Genomic DNA, 12,288 nt, shown 5'->3' with positions numbered 1-12,288 from the left:
GCACAGAAGCACTCTCACTTTCTGAAGAACTGTTAAGTATGTTTGTTTCCATTCTGCCAGGCATCCAGCACCATGGTGGAGACTACCAGGGGGGCAGAGGACATGCAGTGTGGGCCCTGGGGCAGCTCAGAGCTGCAGGGGTACCTGTGTCATGCTCAAGACAGTATGTGACCCTGACATAGAGCAGGAACTAGAAAAGGGCAACTCTTTCACATTTAAATGTGTATGGCTATTTGGAGACCCTCTAAAAAAAAACAAAAACACAAACTTAAAAAAGCACCATTTTGCTCCTGTGCTTTAGGCAAGACCAGAAAATCATACTGTATTTTAGCTTTATTGAAGACATACTACAGTAGATAAACAAGTAAACAAACACATGCTTTATAAAATATACATTCTCATGTGTGAGAAAATATAAATAGATATGAGGAAAGGGCCACACTGAACAACTTGGCTTATAACTCTCCTTGGGGACATCTAGTACCAGGGCTGCTCAGACTAATGTCCTCTGATGGGGGGGAATGTAGGGGGTAGAAACAGTCTATGGATCAAGAGGCCACTTTAAGTAGCCAAGAAATATTCTAAGAGCAGTTGACCACGTGATGATCAGTTTCTCAAGACAGTTACAGCTGATAACTATACTCCTTACTTTTGCAGACAGGCTCAAATTGATCTGTTTCTCACCATTACCTCACCCTTCGGTGAAGGTTACTTGGACTGATAAAAAACACAACCTTGAGGGAACTGGTCCAAATACTACTCCACACACACACACACACACACACACACCCTTTAGCACCCATAAAACCTTTAGGTGATTCACGGGTTTTCAGGTGTTTTGTTAAGAGCAGCTTGTAATATATCTCTCAATTCAGAACTTATTTTTGCAACAAACCAGGCAGTGTCCAAAGCAGGAAGAAAATTAAGGCGAACTGATGTCGGTTTAGATTGTATTCCGAACAAAAAAGTCAGGAGGAGCAGGAGGGGAAAACACCTGCCAAACTGAACATGGAACAGGATGAAACATTACTTGCAGATGCCAAGGAAACCGTAGCTCCACTGCTCCGCAATTACCTCTGTCATCTGCACCAAGAAGCAGAAGAAACAGAGTATGCAGCACAAAATGCCGCAAATGGACCTGTCGCTCCATTACCCTCTCGGCGTTTCTGCGGATATTCAAGCGATTAGAAAAGACCACCACGCACCTGGGTAAAATACTGGGTATAAAAGTGAATGCTACACTCGCAACCCCACTCAAAACAGGACCCACTGAGAACAGGAATCAAAGAGTAAAGGGGGGATGGGACGCGCTGGAGGCTTTACGCTCTTTACAGGCAGTGCCATCTGTGGTAATAACTACCGGTTACAGGTTTCCTCAGAAGAATAAGCCCAGGCTTTCACAGTTTTAGCCATTAACAGAGAATAGGCCAAAACCCAAAATTCTTCAGTTTAAAAATTATTTAAGTGCTCTGTACTTACTTTATATAAAGGATTCTGAAGGGCAGAGTTTTTCTGGAGATTTCCGACAATAAAATAAAATCGACCTAAAGGTCATCTTGTCCACATTCCATCTCAAGGCGGGAATTTCCTCAAAGCTATTAGCAGATGATTGTTCAGCTTCGGTGTGTAGTTTTCCCATAAAAGGCCGATTATTCCAACTGTCAGATAAATCTAACTGTTAGAAAGTGAGCTCACATAGAATCACGGGCAAGTGTATTCTGCACCACCCCATAACTCCTGACCCAGATATGACCCGTGTCCTCTGGAATAAAAAGAGTGAATCTCATCTTTGTTTCATGACAACCCTTTAAAAAATTAAAGACTCTTATCATCTCCCTTTTCTTAGGAAAATGGCTAAGAGTCTAAGTTGCTTAGAATCTTAATGTTTCTTTTGAAGGCAACTGTTTTTAAATGTGAAAGTTGCCTTATAGAAAAACATACATCTGAAGCATTCAGAGATGGCACAGTGGAGGGAACTACACACTGGGCTGGTGCTACTATTTTCTGGTCTGTAGAGTAACTTGTATACCAGGGAGAGCATTTTAGAAGCTGCTGAGTGACAGGAAGCCAGTGGCTTAGGTGTAGCCCTGGGCCAGTAAGGCTTGGAGCTCAAGGTAATGCTAGTTCTTCCAGGTAGACTTGAAGAACCGTTCTGAAGGGTATGACCAAATGAAGAGAATTTATGCATCACTCCTGGCAAGAAGTGGTAACGGGTGGGGGGGCAGAGAGGATGCTCCCACATTTTAGTCTGCCTGGCTCTGCAACAATCCTGGTTAAACTGGCAACAGGCAGCCATTATACTACTGGAAAGAAACACTGATGAGCTATTAATCCTAGTTATAGCAGAGGGTTAACTGACTGCTTGGTCAAAAACAGATGCAATAATGAAAAGTTTCAGGAATTCCTCCTAAAATTAGGATTTATTAACTTCATTATTTTTTTTAAGATCGGAGTAGGCTATTCACCTGACTAGATTTTTAGGCCAGTTTTTTATTTATGTAGACAAGCTAGGAGTATCTGGGAGGATGCTGCAACCATTTGGGTTGACACAATGGAGAGCTTGGCCATCAGGAGACCAGAAGCTGACACCACTGGCAGAGAGCGGCCACTGCTGAAAGCAAGGCAGCATCCATGCAGACGACGTCTTCTAGAGCACCGATCTGGCCTGTTTTGCGTCTCACATAACAGCCGATGTTCACTGGCAGCCCAGCTCCAACTCTACCCTTTTAACTCAAGAAAGTCTATTAGAATGTGAGTGAGAGTACTCTCACTCCTCGGATAACCTTGAACACAGTAGAGAGGTCAGTGGGTCCCAAACTGGTTCCAGATGAGCTGTGGCACACCCTTCTACTGATTCTGATTCTGTGCAGGGCTTGACACCAACCTCAGACCTGCTGTTCTAGAGCAACGGGTGCTTGTCAATGGAGTCCGAGTCCTTGCTTACTGACAGTTTAGAAGTGGAGTATTTCTTCTCATGAGAGGAAATAAATCTGGCTCAAGCCAGAGTAAGCAGCATTGCTCTTGTTCTACTCTAACAAACATTTTGTGAAAGCAGCTTTTTATTATAGTAGTATAATCCTCTTTGGTTCCTGGAGGGATCACAGATTCATAGAATATTACAGCTGGAAAGGGCTTCAGAGCATCTAGTAAAACGCCCTTGTTTCATAATGAGAAAACTGGACTGAGACGTAAAGGGACTGGCCCCGGATTACACAACTAGTAGGTAGCAGAGGAGGGAATGAAATCAGGTGTCTTGATTCTAAGTAGGTACAAATTATACTACAACCTCGTAAATAAGGGCAAGGATCACAGACTGAAGGACGGGTAAAAACGTATTTAAGAAGTTCAAAGTGAAAGTGAACAAAGGCTGACAGTTTCAAAAGGAAACAGAGAAAGGCATGGTGGTATAAAACAGCTCAACAGGTGCTGCCGCCTATGCGGGGGAAATTTAGGATTGAAAACAAGTATGAAATTCTAGCAACGAGCTGAGAAATTATGCGTCTGGCCCTTGGAGTGCACACTGACTTGGATGTTTTCACGGAAGTGACTGTGGTTACCCAGTACCTAGCTAGCACTTAACAGATCTGGAGAACAGAATCTGACCGCCTAGGTGAGGAAATCTGGAAGTACAAGAACTTCAGTCCAGTCCATTCCACTCAAGTGTGAAGTCCTTTGTTTACAAAAAGCTTTTTGCTATCAGAAATTCAGGGAAACTTTTGGCTTAAATAATCTCTTATACAAAACAAGGACCACTCCAAAGTTTCATAGTGTAAACATTTCCGCACATCCTTCTACTCCCAAGAGCCCTCTTCCCTTCTTAAGATACACTGTGCATCGGGAGAAGAGACGATATTAAAAAAACAAACATAAAGCAGCAATCTTTGGTTTCCTCATCAACAAAGCACTCTGTTGAAAGAAGATATTCCCCAAACGAGTTTTCCTTTATCTACCTACATATGGCGATGACAAGACTGCTAGTATTTTGAAAGCGCCTTTTTACCCTAGGAGGGTAATTTCCTGGCACTTATAAACGGTGGCAAATGAGTAGCTGTATGAACCTTTAGGTATGAAGTGGTTAATTACACCAAGACTGTGTTTGTGTGTACCCAATCACTAGGTACCCTGCATCTATACATATACTTCTTAACAAATACATTTTTAAAACTTTAAACAGTCTTTAAATTCACTAAACCAAGATATACAAAATCTATCATTTGAGAAGCTGCTGTCAATATTATAACTGGATGTCATATATAACTTTGGCATATCAAAAATATTTACATTGCAGACAACACTATGGTCAATGAATACAAAAATTATTTATAAATGTACATATATTTACAATGAGATCCCTGGGTCATAGGGGGGTCCCCCAAAACAAACAGAGATTCACAAGAATATAAAACTCCTTGACCACCTGGTAACAGTTGGTCAAGCCTAGGATTCTTGCCAAAGACCTTGAATATCAAAGCCCCACTCTCAACTCTATGCTAAAAACCACAAATCCCCAACACTTCCCAGAGGGCTCCAAAGTTATTTTTGTTCTTTAGAAGGCAAAATAGAACAGTAATGTTTTCTCAGAATCAGTCTTCAGGTTGAGACAATTGGCATGTTAAGCAGCAATGAGATTCTTCCTAATATGCACTGCACCCTGGGAACATCCCCATGGAAACATCAGGAAGCACATCTGTCCCGCATCTTCCTCTGCCCCTGCTGCATGTACATGTTTATTACATGTACCCTTTTCTGTCAGCCATTACCCTTTCTTTGTCAGGTATAAGCCCAAACATGTGCCTGGCCCACCTTGGTGTGGTCAGATGTAATTGTAGACAAAGAGTAAAGCAAATGCTGACTTTGGGGTTTCTTCTGAACTCTGAGGTAGTAAATACAAAATTAATGAATTTGGGTGTTTGCCCAGATTTCACCACGGAGTGCTTCATGTGCCCTCGATTCCCTCTTGAGTGTTCCGAGTCCTACTAAAATCAAAAGCACGGTCGTGTAACCTGCGGCACGGCATGGGGGAAGAGGAGCAGTCTGCATCCCTCTCTGCCAGGCTCTCCTTCTGATGGAGCTGTGGTGACTCAAGGACGGGCTGCTGGGAAAACGGAGGATGAGGCAGGCCTAGTTCTTTGCTTATGTTCCATAGGGGCCGCTGCAATGTTTCTGAGAATCAAAGACAGGAATTATCAGTGGCAAAGACAAGTTCAAAATTAATTTTCTAAAACTTAATTTTCTTTTACTCAAATCCTTAAAGAAATAAAGATACCCCATATTGCTGAATAAGGATGTTGAGATCAAATATATACTTGCCATCTTCTTAGCAACAACTAAAAAAGAAAACCAGACAAAAACTGAACTATGGTCTTACCTTCTATTCAAAGAACCTACCAATTATTTACTGAATCCATGCTATATGCCTTCTACTTTTGCCTATTGTTAGTGGTCCTGCTGCTACAAAATTTGAAAAAACTCTTTAGACACATGGAAACGGACTAAGAGACTAACAGTACCCACACTGTAATGAAAGTTGCATGATACAAAGATAAAAATTGATTCAGACCAGCCATTATATTTATGTTTAAAAAAACTATTTTAAAAAGAAACCATTTCCCTCCAGCTTCTAGCATGCAGATAATTCTAATAAAATAATAACCAAAAGCAGATAATCTGATTTTAAATTAAAAGATTATCTGATTTTAAATTAAAAGTGTGCCTTTCTGTGTCTCCTTGTTCACTGCAGGGTAAGCTGTGCACCAGTTTGCTTCCTGTCAGATATGAGTGCTTCTACATAACAGAAAAAAAATCAAGCAGGTGGAAATGAAAACAAAACCAACAAAACACTGTGCCCTTACCACTGCTCATCTGTGTGGGGCGGAGTTTCTTCTCATTCATCCTCTCATGGTTGGTGGGAAAGGCAGACATTTCTCTATCTGCTGATAATACCAGGCTCTCCAGGGCTGTGGCATCTTGGGAAGGATGTGCCAGATACGTCTCTTTGGGCATCTGGACCATGAGGCTGGACAGAGTCTGATCTAGAACATCCTCCTCAGCAATATAGGTATACGGACAGTATTCTCGCGTTCTGGAGTAGATGTTGGCATTGTCGTAACAATCTGAGCAGATAACCCGGGCACCAGTGCCACCTGAGGACAACATGGGATAGAACCCGAACATGTTTCAGTTGAGGAACCAACTTTACCAATCATCAGTTTTCTCCAACAGTTGCCGTCACTATCACCATAGCTGGCACTCAACACTTACTTTATAAACCAGGTGAAGTTTCAAGGTCTTTTTTTTTTTTTTTTTTTTTTTTAAATATATCTTTATTGATTTCAGAGAGAGGAAAGGAGGGAGAGAGAAAGAGAGAGAGAGAGAGACAGACAGAAACATCAATGATGAGTCATTGGGGATCGAGCCCGCAACCCGGGCATGTGCCCTGACCAGGAATCAAACCCCGATCACCTGGATCCTAGGTCCGATCCTAGGTCGATGCTCAATGGCTGAGCCATACCCGGCCAGGCTCAAGGTCTTTCTGTAAATTAACTCTTTAAGCCTCACAACATTCTGTAAGGTAGGTAGATACTATTACTATCCCATCTTCCAGATGGAATAACTACAACACAGAGAAGTTAAGTAACTGGCCCAAACATACTGCCAGTGTGAGGAGCTGAAACCTGAACTTGGACACACTGGCTCCAGAGCTCGTGCTCTGGACTAAACCATCTCTGTCCAGCCTGGATACGGTCATGCTCAAATGAAGGGAGCCAAAAGAAGGTTGGCACTGTGCTATAAGATATATTTGGCTTAAGCAAACTGAAGCAGACAACGAGGAGTTACAATGACTTCACTTCACAAAAGCCCATATTACTTTCATGAGTCAAGAGGTTAGACAACACTAGCTGCGGAAAGTACCCCTAGAGAAAGCCAAGAGTCCTGCCCAACAAATGTGCATTTGGCAAAAGTAAAAGTTTAACAATGAGCTCCCTGGGCTGTTATGTACTTTGAAAACTGAATGATGAAGGGGAGGGAAAAGCGTGAGGAATAGAGAGGTTACTTATGCACAATCAAGCAACAAAATGCTAGAACTGGGAGAGATCTAAATGTAATTTAGTTTAACGCACAGGCAGTGTTACTCCCCACAAATGTCAGGGTGAAGGCTTTAAGCATTCTTTTAAAAGCTAGGAATAACCCCCTTTCCATGAAAAGCCAAAATAAAATCCAACTTATCAGTTACATAGAGCTCTGTCAACACCCAGCATAAAAACTCTCTAGACATGGAACAGACCTATCATTTGTACAGTACTTGATACTACTCAGGTTTGTTGCAAGGATCTGCTAAAATTTTAAGAAAAGTGCTTTATAAAATATTTATTTTAAAATGAGAAAATTAAAGCTCAGTTCTTAACCTGTTCATGCCACAGATCTGGGAGGAGGAACTAGGATTCAAACCCAATTCTATCCCTTAACTCACAGCCTGTGTTCTGTCGCTCCCTGGGGGAAGGTGGAGGGGAAGGAATAGCTGTGCTGAGAAGTTAGGTTCATAAATTAAGGAACATTTTATACCTCTCTGATATACAATGAAAAACAGCATCACCTTTAAACTTTAATGAATATATATATACCTGTCAGCAGGAGAAACAAGTCTCCCCTGGACATGGTCTGAAGGATGTTCATGCCTGAATCAGATAAAATACACCTGAAAGAAGTCTCCAGAGCTTCTTCCCATAACACTGGTTTGGGAGCCTGCGCTGTGTCCCAATCCCTTTAGGATGTGTTTCTCTTATCTGTCAGTTGACTTTCTTCTCTGTTAAGACTTCAGTCAATTCTCATTCTATTTTGCATGGGCCAATTGTTTTCAGTTATCTCTTTAAAATATTGTTTCAGGTTAAAGGGGAAACCTATACACTAAAAAATAAACTCAATGGGACAGGGCTGCAACTGTAAGCATATACAACAAAAAGCCATTACCATCAGTGCCTTTGTGTAAATACCCATTGGCAGGAGGCATGAGCTGCTGATGACTGCCAGCCTCAGAGCTGCTGTAGCCCTCCTGTGGCTCAGACAGAGTTCCTTGGGAAGACAAGTAGCTGGGAATGTCTGCAGGCAGATTAAGCTCCTCTGTAAAACAGAAATCTGTATGTAATTCACAAATAAAGTTAGGCAATTTAAGCCAACACTCAGAAGATTATTTTGTAAATGTGTTCCACTCTGCTACTATTTGCCAGGAAAATGTTTCATGTATGCCTAGGAACTTGGTAGCTCTTAGATTTTTCCCCTAAAATCATTTCTCACTAGAATTCTTCTCAAAGCTTCATTGTAACAATATTACCAAAAGAAACAAAACATCAAGTCTGAACTTTTATCTTAGGCACTTTCAGTCTATGGCTGAGCCTCCTCTGGCAGGATTTCAGGGTGAGGGTGTGAAGGACTGATCAGCCATAAGGGCTCTACTCTACCCCAGAAAAATTACCATGGAAACTCACCTTAGGCATTAAAGAGAGAAGAACAAGGTTTTAAGGGAGTGTCCACAAATTCTTAAAATTATTCATCAGGGGGTTCCACTATATCAAGGAAATAGGACATTTTAAGAAACAGTCTTCCTTCTACCACACAAACTATCAAAGCTCCTCAGTTTTTATGTTTTTCAGTAAATACTATACTACATTCTTGAGTCAGGTACAAGCCAAAGGTCACATGGATTCCACTCACCTGTGTTCGTGATGCTATAGTCTTCATTTTTCCTTCTCATGTGGTAAATAACAATAACCCAGATCAAAGAAGTGCCCACAACACAGCAGACCACAACAATGATGACAATGCCAACTGTGGTCCAGCCATCATCTTCATGCCCAATACTACTCTGGGAAGAGTCACAATTAGGGGATGAGATGACATTTAGATAAATGTGACCACGTTCTGTCCCAAGAGTGTTAGACATAATGCAGGTATATTTCCCAGCATCTTCTAGCCCAGCGTCTACAATGATGAGAAGCTGGTTGGCTGCAGCAAAGAAGTGCCGTTCTGTGACCAGCAGCGGTCCATCATCTTTGGTCCAGTTGAGGCGAGGGGCAGGACTCCCTCCAGCTATGCACTGTAATACTGCAGTTTCACCTCGGGTTACTGTCTTGTCCTCCAGGGGTCTCATAAATGAGGGCGTCTCTAACAGAAAGATGTATTAAAAGTCATATTAAGCAATTTTAAGTCCTATTGAATTAGACTAATGATAAAATGAAATAGGGAATTTCATATACTCATGGGAGGATTAAAAGTTAGTATTTCAGAAAAGCAAAAGCCTCAAAAAATCTAAATCTTATCTCAGGAACTCCACCTTGGGCAAGCTATCCTAAGCTAAGGAATTCAAAAATTTCTATACAAAGGTTTTTATTATAAAATTAGTTGTAATTTTATAAAATAAAGGGGAAAAATCTTTTAAAAAAATCCAGCAGGAAAATGATTAAGTTACAGTACACAGCCATGTGATATTTTATGACGACCAATGACAGGGCAGCCCTGCGATAATATTAGGTGGGAAAAAGTGTACCCGTAAGTACATACGAATGAGTAAAAAAAAAGTCCAGAATATGACAAAATCTTTTAAAACTGTTTGAGTGACTTTCCCTCCTTTATTCTAATTTTCTGTACAGCTAAAGTTCTTAAATGTAATAAACTTACTTTTTGATCATACAAGTAACACAAACCAACAAACTTTTAAAAACCTTAACATCTAGGGAACTAGAGAACTAAAAGTAGAATTTGCCTGGGATTTAAGTCCCATGAAGAAAAGCATTCTCATAAGAAAAAAACAGGCTTGTCCAGAGAAATCTTTAGGGAAAAGACATTTTACCAGAGCATAAAATTAAAAGTAGCACACTGGAAACAGGACATGCAACTAGAAGACAGGCCATTTTGTGTATATAAAAACTTTTTAAAAAGTTTACTGGGGGAGAAACAGTTAAACCGTCCCAAATTCCTTAGGAAGTGGTGTGTGAAGTCGGATAAAACAACTGAAACTCCCTCCTGAAAAGCAGAAAAACCACGTATATGAAGCAGACACGTTACAAAGGGAGATATAATAGGATACACTTAGGGACTTGAATTTTCAATCCATGTGATCTAGATCTCTAGATCCACCCTGAACATTTCCCCAGATTTCAGCTATCTGACGCACAAATATCCTAGGCTGACATAACCCTGCATAAACTGGAAAATAAGGTGATGAAGGTACAAGGATCGCAACTGAAATCTGAAATTTAGACTTTTCTTGGCATTAAGACCAAGAGTAGGTCCCTAACAAAAAGGCTCCTACAAAAGCTGGGAGCCGCGGAGCAGGGAACATACCCAACACTGTGAGTGAGGCATTCGCTGAGAGGCCTCCTGCTATGTTTTGTGCCATGCAGCTATAGATCCCCATGTCTTCTATCTTCACGTTGGCAATGAAGAAGACATCATCCTCGGGCATGACATGCATTCGTCTTTCTCGGGCCGCAGGAAAGTCAGTGCCGCCATCTTTCTGCCAGGAAATCTGAGGTACAGGGTGCCCCTCTGCAGCACATTCTAATCTGGCCATGGCACCGGTGCGAATAGTTAGATCCATTGGGGTTTTCAGAAAAGATGGCATTTCTGTTCCAACAAAGACCACCGAGAAAACGTGGGTGGGGAAAAACACACATACACACACTCAGGAGGATCTGTTAGGCCAAACGGCAACTGTTGTAATTTGTTTGAGAAGATATGCTCTCTGGACTGACAGTAAAATACACCTTCAGAGTCCATCTTTTCCCTCACTTCAGTGATGACTAACTCTTCTAGAATGCATGACACACTTTCCTGATCCCCCATGGGAAAAGGGAAAGCAGACAGCCACAAACCCTCTGAACTCCATGTTTTAGAACCTGACATTTACTGACTTCCTTACTTAAGAGACTAAATGGTGCTTCTCAAACTAACATCTAACAAAGCTGTCAAGGCTACTGTATGATAGAAAAAATTATGCCTTCAAAAATCTCATAAAACGACACACAAGCAAAACCCAAGTACCTCTTTTGGGTGCACAAAGCCTAAAATGCTGTAGTGATTCAATCTAATAGGCGATAAACAGATCAAGCTGTTTGGAGAAACTTTTAGAGCCATGGTGAAGAGCATTAATTTAAAAAATGGTCCTGTATGACTACACTAAGACAATGATGATGATCACTGGACCTAGAAGTGTCCTAAATACTCCGTTATTGGAAGACCTGTGAACAGTGTCAGGAGTAAATTCCATCGTTTCCAGAACAGAATTATGGTTCTGGAAAGAAACTGGAGAATTTCAAAAGAATTCTTTCAAAAGTGTAAGTAACAGTGAGAGCCTCTCCTCTGGGACCAGGGAATTCACATTTATCCCTCAACCAATGACTAATTAGGGACAGGAAGTGGGCAAACTCACAATCCAGTCTATACATGATCACACCCTAAAGACAAAAACAGTAAGATCCCCCCTCCAATGTCAGGTTGAGCCTAATTTTCTTAAGTCACAGTGGTGCAAAACTAAACGTGAAAAATCCTTCTAACTACAAAAAACTATTAGGGAGCATAATTACTTACCATTCACAGTCAGTTTGGCTTTATGAGAATAATTAGAACCAAAGTGATTAGTAACGATGCACTGATATTTTCCTTCATCCGTGAAATTCACATTGAAAAGATGTAAGACGCTAGTATATTCCAGAGCTTCTCCAGCTTGCTGCTGATAACGAACAAAATTCTCAATATCGGCATCATACAAGATCTCACTGTCTTTGCGCCACACAGCAGACATGGGGGAATCACTGCTGCTCACTGCGGTGCATGTCAGAGTCACGTTCACGCCTCTGAGAGCAACTGTGGTTTCAGGGTGTGTTCTTATCTGTGGCTTGAGAAAATCATCTGAGGAAAATAATGGGGCAGGAGTCCTTAGCTTTTTTCACTTCTACAAATTCAGCTTTAAAATAAGTAATATAAAATTGTGTGTTCTGTTTACAGAATGTTACATTAAAATTGAAAGAGACTAGAGCTGGAATCCAATGCCCTCATTTAAAGATGGAAAAAGGAGGCCCAGAAGGGTGAAGGGACCTGCTCAAAGACATGTAAGTGAGCCCAGGTTTTCAGACTTCAGGATTTAGCACTCTTCCCACTCTCCCTTACTGTCACTTATGCCTACAATGTACTTCTTGGCCCTGGCTGGTGCAGCTTGGTTGGCTGAACATCGTCTAGTGCAAGGAAAGGTCGCCAGTTCAATTCCCGGTCAGGGCACATGCCCAGGTTGAGGGA

At 41.3% G+C, this 12,288-nt stretch overlaps 1 protein-coding gene across 5 annotated transcripts in view; it reads right to left on the bottom strand.

The window, feature by feature from the left end:
• Nucleotides 1-3,041: 3,041 nt before the first annotated feature.
• Nucleotides 3,042-12,288, bottom strand: part of LRIG2 (leucine rich repeats and immunoglobulin like domains 2) — a 32,917-nt gene continuing 23,670 nt past the window's right edge. For 4 of the 5 annotated variants that reach the window (XM_016223349.2, XM_016223351.2, XM_087827645.1 and 1 more), the window contains 6 exons: nucleotides 11,584-11,904; nucleotides 10,339-10,620; nucleotides 8,710-9,159; nucleotides 7,969-8,133; nucleotides 5,853-6,143; nucleotides 3,042-5,163 (listed from right to left, as the gene is read on the bottom strand). In XM_016223349.2, the coding sequence (XP_016078835.2) occupies nucleotides 4,937-5,163; nucleotides 5,853-6,143; nucleotides 7,969-8,133; nucleotides 8,710-9,159; nucleotides 10,339-10,620; nucleotides 11,584-11,904 (1,736 nt within the window). In that variant the 3' untranslated portion in view covers nucleotides 3,042-4,936. The remainder of the gene's footprint in view (nucleotides 5,164-5,852; nucleotides 6,144-7,968; nucleotides 8,134-8,709; nucleotides 9,160-10,338; nucleotides 10,621-11,583; nucleotides 11,905-12,288) is intronic. The other variant, XM_016223350.2, reaches the window with a different exon arrangement.

The sequence above is a fragment of the Miniopterus natalensis genome, chromosome 19, assembly GCF_054644295.1.
Source record: "Miniopterus natalensis isolate mMinNat1 chromosome 19, mMinNat1.hap1, whole genome shotgun sequence".
NCBI lineage: Eukaryota > Metazoa > Chordata > Mammalia > Chiroptera > Miniopteridae > Miniopterus > Miniopterus natalensis.
This window is presented reverse-complemented; position numbering and strand designations above follow the sequence as displayed.